The sequence below is a fragment of the Diplotaxodon limnothrissa genome, linkage group LG5, assembly GCF_057381915.1.
Source record: "Diplotaxodon limnothrissa isolate DT_005_m linkage group LG5, D_limnothrissa_male_GT1.1, whole genome shotgun sequence".
In the NCBI taxonomy this organism is placed as follows: Eukaryota; Metazoa; Chordata; class Actinopteri; order Cichliformes; family Cichlidae; genus Diplotaxodon; species Diplotaxodon limnothrissa.
In genome coordinates this window covers 18,060,659-18,070,690 of record NC_140600.1, presented here as the reverse complement: position 1 = coordinate 18,070,690, position 10,032 = coordinate 18,060,659, and the positions used below count along the sequence as shown (strand labels likewise).

General features: G+C 38.6%; 1 protein-coding gene across 1 annotated transcript; it reads right to left on the bottom strand.

Moving 5' to 3' along the window:
- Positions 1-2,924: 2,924 nt before the first annotated feature.
- Positions 2,925-8,323, bottom strand: slc6a14 (solute carrier family 6 member 14). Its single transcript, XM_085354002.1, has 15 exons — positions 8,258-8,323; positions 7,706-7,850; positions 7,464-7,595; positions 6,732-6,893; positions 6,356-6,449; positions 6,138-6,270; positions 5,039-5,179; positions 4,785-4,920; positions 4,605-4,697; positions 4,231-4,356; positions 4,015-4,133; positions 3,793-3,892; positions 3,595-3,704; positions 3,255-3,422; positions 2,925-3,080 (listed from the first exon to the last, which is right to left on the bottom strand). Exons 1-15 carry the CDS (start codon positions 8,321-8,323, stop codon positions 2,925-2,927), a joined length of 1,881 nt encoding a protein of 626 aa, XP_085210128.1.
- Between the last annotated feature and the right edge of the window lie 1,709 nt (positions 8,324-10,032).

Below are 10,032 nucleotides of genomic sequence, written 5' to 3'. Positions count from 1 at the left end.
CCACCTCTTGCATCCACTGGAAGTCCTGAGGTGTACAATTGTATGCTATTTAGTCCTTCAGCAACATAGGCTGTAATACACTAAGTGTGAGTGGCCAGAAGATGATTTAAACTAAAGGCACTTGACCAGACCTCAGTTTGTGTGCTGAGGTCAGAAACATACTTAACCAAAGCTTAGCGTGCAGCCGCTGTAATAACAGTGTGATGCACGTCACGGCCAGCAGAGATGATAAAACAGGTGATACAGACAAACTAGAAACACAGCACAAATCATTTCTCAGCAGATTATTCAAATATCTCAGCTCTTATTATGTCCACATTAAAACAACACTTGCAGTCATACGCGTGCAAACAAACACATTAACTGGTGATTTGGGTTAATTGGTGATTCTAAATTTTAGTTGTGAATGTGAACGTGAATAGTTGTCTGCCTGTGTTTGCCCTGCGACAGACTGGAAACCTGTCTAGGATGTACCCCAGCTGAGATAGGCTCCAGACCAACTCCCACCCTGAATTGGAAAAGTGGATAAAAATGTGTGGATATCTGCACTGAGTATGTAGAGTCAGCCGTCAGAGGTACCAGCGTTTTCGTTTCTCTTTATAGTCTGGGTTTGAATGACCAGTCATTTTAGTAGGATAACCTGAACACCATCCCAACCCTGTACTTTGGAGAAAGGTAAAAATGAATGGTTTTTTGGGTTTTTTTTAAATGTAAATTGTTTTTGATGTGTGATAGTTAGAAATTTTCTTTGTTCCTTAATTGTCAAAGCTTCCACTCACCCATCTATCCTTTTTTTCTGCTTATCCAATTCAGGGTTACAGAGCAGAGGCAACATAGACTTTGGACAGATCTCCAATGTGCCCTGGAGCTGACACAAAAAGACAGACCACACTCACATTAGCACCTACAGTTATCAATTAACCCAACCCAATGCATGCTTTTGTACTGTGGAAGGCTGCTGGAGCACTTGGAAAAACCCACACAGGAACTGGGAGAGCATGTAAACTCTGCACAGAAAGGCCCCAAACTGCATTCAAACCCTGCACCTTCTTGATGTGAAACATTTGAGCATTTGGTGAATAATTAAAAAGAATTTAAAAAAAATGTTTCAATTAGGTTTTGATATGTTTGAGTTTGGGTCCTCACCAGTGATACTTAGATTTAAACAGTATGTGTTGAGAGCAACTGAGTCATTGCATTTGTCTGAAAGATATCACCCACAAAATTTAGCTCTAACTAAAATGGTTCCTGGATTGTTATAAGATAAACTTTGATAACTTTGATAAACGTTTTCTTTGTGGATTTTGGGGTTGTTGAACAAAGGTGCAGGGGCACAGGTGAAAATACTATCAGCACAGCAATGAAAAGCATTCACCAGTTTCCATGTATCATAAGGATTCTGCAGGTGGGTTTGAGTTTTTAGTACTGCTGTAAGTAATTCATGATCCTATTTCTAGAAAGCAGCTTTAGTGATTAGTGCTTTGGAGTGTTTTTTTTTCTTTCCTTTTTAGCCACTGGAAATGGTATTGGGAAAAATGCTTTGTATTGTAGCTTGCAAGTGAAAATGCATTCATTTGACACATTTTTCCATTTCTTGTGTTTCTAATTTTTGAAGCGGCTACACTGAGAATGTGAAAATACCCAACTGTGACACACTCAGGTCACACCCAAGCAGTATTATTATTAATGGAAAACATCAGTGCAAACTGTGATTAAGAAGCTTCTGAGACAAAATCTTACATGATTGCTCGTTACCATCATAATCACACAGTCTCTGTTCAGGGTGGAAGTCAGATTTTTTCAAAGGAGGGTGCAAGATTATACAATACAGTCCTGTCTGCAAAGGACCAGTTTATATATATATATATATATATATATATATATATATATATATATATATATATATATATACACACATATATACACCTGCACCTTTGTTCAACATACACACACACATGTATGTACTGTATATGTGTGTGTATATACATAAAACAACCAACCAACTAACCAAACACAAAAACAGACTGAAATAAAAACATCTGATTATTTCCTTTTCCTACTTATGAAATATGACAAATTCTGTAAAAAATATCAGTTGCATTTTTATTTACTACATTTAAATATCAGAATATAAGTGACAGGAAAAGGAACTGTGCTTTAAAGACTAGCATAGTTAATGACACAGACTCAATCTCTCCTAATATAAGAATAATTTACCCCCCACCAAAAAAAACAAAAAACAAAATAAAAAAACCCCCAAAACAAAACATAAAACTGCCAAGAAAATATCACCTGATAATAATGCCCTATCAAGTAATACATATATTACATATATATACGGTATATATATTTTCTCCATGTCAACTTTGTTTGTGTGATTGAGTCTTCTCTTTTTCTGTAAACACATGAACTCACACAAGCTGCAGCAGGACATATACAGTGTACAATGGGTCATAAAAACAGGGGAAAAGACCCAGACATTTCTTCTAAAAGAAGAAAGAAGAAATGTTTAGATAGTAAGAAGAGTCCACATCCTCATTTGGGAACATTAGATCTCAGCTGTTATGCAGTATATACATCATTCTGCTCAGTAAAGTGTTCACACTTTGTTTGCAATGGTGACTTGATTGCATTGTGCTCTTAAAGAAACCCATTCTGCCTGTCGAAGGACATAGTTCTTTTTTTTAAATTGCTGATCCAACTATTACCAAACAGACTGTAGAAATTAAAAATACATCCCAAAAAAGCGCTCAGGTTTCAGGAAGTTTACATGTAAGTTCTGTGCCGTCTGCTGTGAGTTTATATTTCGGCTGCTTTCTGCTTCCCAGAGGTCAAAAATGACTTAACTTTCAGAACTTTCAAAACAAGGTATTCATAGAGCAAACGCAGGAGAAGAAGAAGAAGAAGAAGAAGAAGAAGCCTCATTATAGCCACGAACTGGAGATTACATTCAGATTAACTTCTGCTTTAATTTTGCTGTTGTTCCTACGGCGGCAGCGTTCTTCTGAGTAGCGCTCCCCTCGATGGACGTCCAAATAGGGATGCCATTCCTCAGATGGCGAGCACAGTGACTTCAGACGCTGCAGAATATAAGAAGCGTAAATTTTAGTACTGTGTATTTATTTTAATACTCACAAATCATTTGTGTGACTGACTGAAAAAAAAGATCCAAGCAGTTCAACAACTACTACAATCTTTCAAATGTAGAAAAAGACAAGAATAATCCACAGTCAATCCACTGCACAAGTACACACCTTCCAGGGGTTTCCTTTTGCCTTTATCAGCTTATACCCAGCAGCAACAGGGATCCACATCAGGACAAATGCAATCATGCACCAGCCTAAATTCATGCCCCAGTCTGGGTAGGGGATACCTCCATAGTTAGGGGGTTCAAAGTAAACCAGAGACGAGATCAAGAGGAACTAGACAAAAGTCACAAAAAAAACATAAAGTTCACTACTGGTAGAGACAAACAACTACAAGATATTTGTGTACACCTATGCACGTTAATAAAAGTCGATACTTTTAATTAACACAATGCTTTTGCCTTTTAAATTCTCTTGTACAGCAAACAAGGCAGCACTGTGTACTCACCACTACGATGCAGGGGGTGATAAAGAACCAACATGCTCTCCACCACAGCCAAAATGTGGAAGTCTTCATTCCAATCATCATCTCAATGTCTTTAATAAAACGGTTTCCCCCTGCAAGGTGGAAGAAGAATATAAGTATCCTGGAATTTAAGACCATCAGTCACCTTTCATATGCACAAACTTAGATTGTTGTACTTACCGTAAATGTAGCAGATGGCAATAATCTCCAAAAGCACCAAAAATAGCAGCACCCAGCTGGCAATAAACTGGTCAATTAGGGTTACCCAGTATATACCTGCCTATGATACACACATGCATGAAAAACACACAAAACCATTATACATTATATATTTACACAGAGAGACTGAGCAAGTTAACTATTTTATAACAGCCACAGAAAGTTGTGCTAAGATAGACTTACCCTTGTGACACATGGTAAACCCAGGAGGTAGAGGACAGAACATAACGTTACAGTTAATAAGACATGTTTGGATTTGAAGACTGTGGGGAAAGCGTCAAGCAGGCAGGTCGTTATCACCTCTAATGACAAGAAGAGAGATTTTAGTTTGTGTAGATCAAACAGCAGTGGGCTGAATGTTCTGCAAACATCACACTGAACTGAAGCTTCAGATCGAACCTATTCCTGCAAACTGGGAGTCCAAACCAACAGTCAAAAGCATGAAGAAGAACAAAATGGACCACAGCGGGGAGATGGGGAGCTTAGACAGAGCATCTGGATAGGCTATGAAAGCCAGACCAAACCCTGCATAAAGACAAATAAAAGGGGAAAAATCATCTGGTAGCATCATCTGGAACCAACATGGTTTATCCAGCTTATTCTGCCAATATTCAGCAATGAGATGAGTCTTGCACTCTTTGTAAAGGATCCCATGAATTTCTGAAACCTAGTCGCACTCTTTGTTTAAACAGGCAAAACTGAAAGCACAAAGCTGACAGAATGGCAGTATTTAACACCAAATGATGAGAGTGTGTTGGTGTTGTATGTCTGACCTTCCTTTACCACTTTTGAAACTGGCGTTTTGTAGACGTGAGCCATATGTCCCAAAAATGAAAATATGGCAAAGCCTGCAAGCACACTGGTCCCTGGAAAGAGATCAAATCAGAAAATGTATAAAAGGAAATGCAAAAACAATTTCATTCTTTCTAGAATTTAGTTAGAGAGGGCCCTACCTGCATTAGTAAGGGTGACAACAAACGAGTCCTTGAACACGTTGTTGTGAAAGTTGTTATAGGAAGCGAGAGCAATGAGTCCACCCCAGCCAATAGAGAGAGAGTAGAAGGTCTGAGTTGCTGCATCTTTCCACACCTAAAACACAGAGTTGTACTGTAGCTCATTAAGAGGTTTTTTTTCTCAGATAACAAATGACTTTATTGGATTGCACATGAACAGTGACAGTTTGCACATGAACAGTGAGAGTTTCTACCTGAACTTCAGTCAGTTTGGTCAGATTGGACTGAGAACCAATGTAGAACTCGATCCCATCTTTGGCTCCCTCTAGAGTCACACCTCTGATCAGCAGGATCACAATCACCACGTAAGGGAAGGTAGCAGTGAAATACACAACCTGGAGATACAAAGACTTGTTACTTTGCAGGAAAAGCAAAAGACTGCATTTTGTTACATTTGTTAAGCCTAAATTCTAAAATCTGTCAGGCCTTCTGCATTTCAGTACTGACAGTTTAGCATCGCATACGAAAAGTGCAATCTGTCATTTTGTTGTTCTTGGTTTACTAATTTTTATAATACTTTAACACTTTAATACTTTAATAGTTGCTTCGAGTTAGATGAGATGATGAATATCAGTCCTGTTTCAGTACATTCAGCTAATAATGAAACTAAGGGAATAGTTTGTTAGATTACTATAAAATCGTTCAAAACTAAAAAAGGACACCAGCACTATAGACTGTTGATAAAAGGTTTCAAAACCATCCTGAGTTTTTTTTAAACTGGATAACAGAAACAAGGTGTGGAGCTGCCTGAGGCATGGCTGCACAATAGAAAATATAAAGCATGTGGTGTCTTTTTATTATTTATTTTTTGTTTTTTTAAATGGGAAAAAACATTTGGAGCAGCATGGCGGTGCAGTAATTAGCACCTTTGAATCCACGTGTGGAGTTCGCTTGTTGTCTTGATGCCTATGTAGTTTCTCTTGGGGTTCTCCTATATATATATACATTTAGGGCACCTTTTGTCCTATGACACCTGAGTTGGTGAAGTCGAAGAAAATAGTGGGATGGGACCATAATTTAAAAAATTACGTTATGAACATAATTTAAATCTAGCAATTGAGTCCTTGAGAATGTGTATGATATATATGAGGTCATCAGCAGGGGGAGTCACACCCTGCTGATATAAGAAAAAACACCACAGTGACTTCACTTATCATATGCTTATTAGACTTTTTAGTTAGTTTGTGAAACTAAACAGCTAATATCACAAACTAAATTATTCTAAATAGATGTGTGGATTTGTATGTTGGACAAACGAACAGGAGTCCATCTACACGGAGGATTTTGACGTACTTTGCCTGATGATTTGATGCCTTTGATGAGCGCAGCAGTAACAATTATGGAGGTCAGCAGCAGACAGAGAGCCAAGTGCCAAACTACTGGCCCCGTTTCATCAAGACCACTGGACCTCTGCAGAGCCACATTACTGCAAAGAAGAAGACGTGCATTTGTACAAACAGTGTGACAAGTGCTTTTATTTATGCCTGTGTGCACGAGTGTTTGAGTCTTACTCCCAGTACAGCTCACTCGAAGTCTGTATCGAAGAGCAGCTGCTGTTTTCCTGAGTCCAGTTGGTAACCAAAACACTGCTTACATTACAGGACACTAAAAAAAGAGAGAGGACTTGTGAGTGTCCAAAATATAAATCTTATATCAGTATTTACCACAACACAAGTACCTGTGATTGGATCTGTAGTGGGTGCTTTAATTTCTCCAGAATATTTACATTTTAGGTTACTGAGATTTAAAACCACATCAAAATACTTTATAATCTTTATGACTGATATCAATTTATGTTAAATCAGTGTATGTGGTGATGCAGATACCACAGAGCAGAAGACTTAATGAGCTGCTCTTTACAAGAATACAAGAATATAATGTACGCACCTTCAGGCGTGGTGCTGCAGTTACTGCCATCGCAGCTGGAACAGCCGGACCACGGCAAAGGACACTGCATGGAGGCGAACATGTAGTACAGGCTGTAGGCGATGATGACGTTGTAATAAATAGACACTATTACAGACACCACAACCATGGCAACACCAATACCTGAAGGGATAGATAGGGCATAAAAGACACTATTAAATTAAAAAAATATTATCGGAAACTTCACCAGACAAAAGCTGTTTTTTGATTGAACTAATCATAATAAGTGTGTCTAAGTTTACTGATCATACATAAAAGCATGCTGTTTTTGTTTTTTGCTGTAGTAATTTAAAAATGTCCTCTCGACTTTGCTTATTACAGTTTCTTTAATTACACTGCAGCGTTCTTCTTTTTGTTTGAAGAACATAAAACAATTTGGTAATCCTCATTAAAGCTGCCATTAAAAAAAACAAAATTGGGTTTGGGGTCAGTTTTGGTCACACAGTTGACCATTAACCAAAAACCTTATTAAGGAGAGTTTAGGGCTGATTTATGGTGACACAGCTCTGCATTGGCCACAAGCCTCATTAAATGTACTGTTCATAATTCATGTGACCTGCAAGCAGCTCTTAAGAAAAGCCAATAATAATCCAGAGAACCTAGTGATTAAAAAATGCACATTTATATTTATTGGAATGTTGATTAATTCATAACATTTTCTTTTATTTAAAAAAAAAAACCTCTTAAAATTACCCTGTATTAATGGCACTGCACTCCATACATTAACTGGACCTTGGCTGCAGAATTGACCCAAGGCACTTTCCAAGAAGAAAAGAGGAATTCCAACCACCACCAACATCACGAAATATGGGATAAGAAAGGCACCTGCTCAAAATGAAGGATTTGGTGGTAAAGAGGAAAACAAATCTTATAAAAACATAGTTGCTTTGAAATAGAATCTTGGATAATGGATTAGAAAATAAATGCTGATTTACCCCCTCCATTCTTGTATGCCAAATACGGAAATCTCCAGATATTTCCCAGACCAACAGCATATCCGATCATAGAGAGAATGTACTCCTTCTTACTGGTCCAGTTACCACGCTCAGTATTCTCATCCCCATCGTCCACACGTGGATCCTGCTCATTTAAAAAGTTCAAAACTTTTGTAAACTTGTAAAACTTGTGACGTATGTAAGCAATTATTGGATGCACCAGGACTTTCAGAAAAAATAAAGATGTTAGAAAGAAGAGTCTGTTGTAGAACAATGGTATGGTACATAATTTAAATATTAATTAATCAACACCAGGACACAAGATATCAGTCATTATAATAGTTATTAGTTATTAGTAATTATATACGGTACTAGAAAGGTGGTTTAATTTATCAGCTGAATTATTTTTTTCTAAATATGTGACAGTTACATCAAAAACAAAATACAGATCTTTAAATACAGGCAAGTGTCTTCTTCCTCAGTCTATTTCTGCAGACTATTATGCTGTAAGTTATCCAGTGAAAGTCTGGTCAGTCAGTTATGCAGTCCTACCTGGTCGACAACAGCAGGATTTCTGAAGATGAAACCCTTGAAACTTTGCCACCCGTATTCCCTCATGTTCGTTCGCCTGCTTTTTAGGACAGAATAAGAAATTTGAAGTTAACTACATCTGTTTTAAAGTCTCCTCTCTAAAGGCGAGCTAGTGATGTGTTCCAATCATCTGCCTCAGCCCTCCCCCTGAGATAGTTGTATGCAATTACCTCAACTCCCACTCTAAACTTAAAAAAGTGGTTATAAAGATGAGTGATGAACGTTTTCCTCTTTTTAAGATTAATGACACAACTGCTGACACTCAGTCTGATAACGTCAGGGTCACTTTACGCAATTATGTGGAGCTGTTATTAGATGGTAGTCATGTTCACTGTATAATATCATGGTGCTAAAATACAGTATGTATGACTTCTTTCTGTAGAGAGGAGTGATAGCATGCTTACACTGATAAATAAAAAAAGAGTGGAGCTCCCACTGTTTACGAGCGTCCAGGTTGTGGGTGACTCAGCGTTGCGACGCTAAGCCTGCATCTCTATCTTCAGCACTCCACCCTAATGCCACTGCTGTAATGTACCGTGGATGGGACTCATTTCGGTCAGTGACACATAATGTCACACATAATGACTGCACGGATGACCCGCGTGTGTCTGTGTCACTTGTCATAACAGATGGCGTGCCCGCATGATGGTGACTGGTGACAAAAGGAGATGAATGAAAAATGGCTCAGATTATTCAACATGCAACACAGTCCAAAACACAGATGTTAAACTGATTTCATTCACATAAGCTAATAGTATAAGCACATATGTAACGCCGACTTTGGTCATAATTTGGTAAGCTGTAACTTTACCAACTAGTGCTCTGTGGACACAAAGTAACCAGATCACAGGGAGACTTTCTTAACAACACAGAACAACTATGAATAACTATGACGTTGGTTGCAAGGTTTATATTGTTGGATTGTCATTTATGCTTAGAAATATATACTCATATATGCTTAGAGTTTTATAATCGATTGCATAATGATAGAGGTTTGATCCTTAGCAGTCTGTAAAGACTCTGTGCGCCTTCCAAAGTGTTCTGGCTTACACACCTCTTGGGGTCATGAGAGAGGCCGTACCTTCTGCTACTGATTTATACTGTGGGAGGACAACTAGTCTGTATCTGGTTAAGTGTGGCAGGATGAATATTATGTCTTGGTTCAACCCACTTTCAGTCAGGCGCATTAAGGGGCGCTAGTATAAATAGTGGCCATCTGAGCATCCCCGAATCGCGTACCTGTTATCTCCTTTCGGTCACCTGACTTCCCCCGGTGCTGCAGGTAGGAGCTGTGTACATGTCGTTGTTGCCTCAGCCTGAATTGGCAGTACTTGTGTTGATTGTGGTGTTCGTGTTACAGAGATGACCCGCGGATTACCTTCCTGAATCCTCCATGGTGGCTGGTATGTGTTTACTCAGTGCAGTGCATACATTATTTCACTCGGTGGTAAACCAATGTTGTTTATAGGTCGTAGCTGTAGAAGCCTTCTATGAGCCACTCTGTTCATGATTCGTGACGTTGTTTACTTGGTACTCAGTTTGACTCAGTTTTGTTACAATCTCTGCCTTTTATTGCTCTTTTATAGTAAGCACTCATGCTTTGCAGGAAGTGTGGGCTTTAGTGGGCGACCAGTAGCTTTACAGCAAGGTCGCTACGGCTTTTCTACGCTACCCTTGTCATGATCCTGGGCCATGTTGGCCCAGCATTCTTAGTTTCATGTATTTTTGTATTTTGT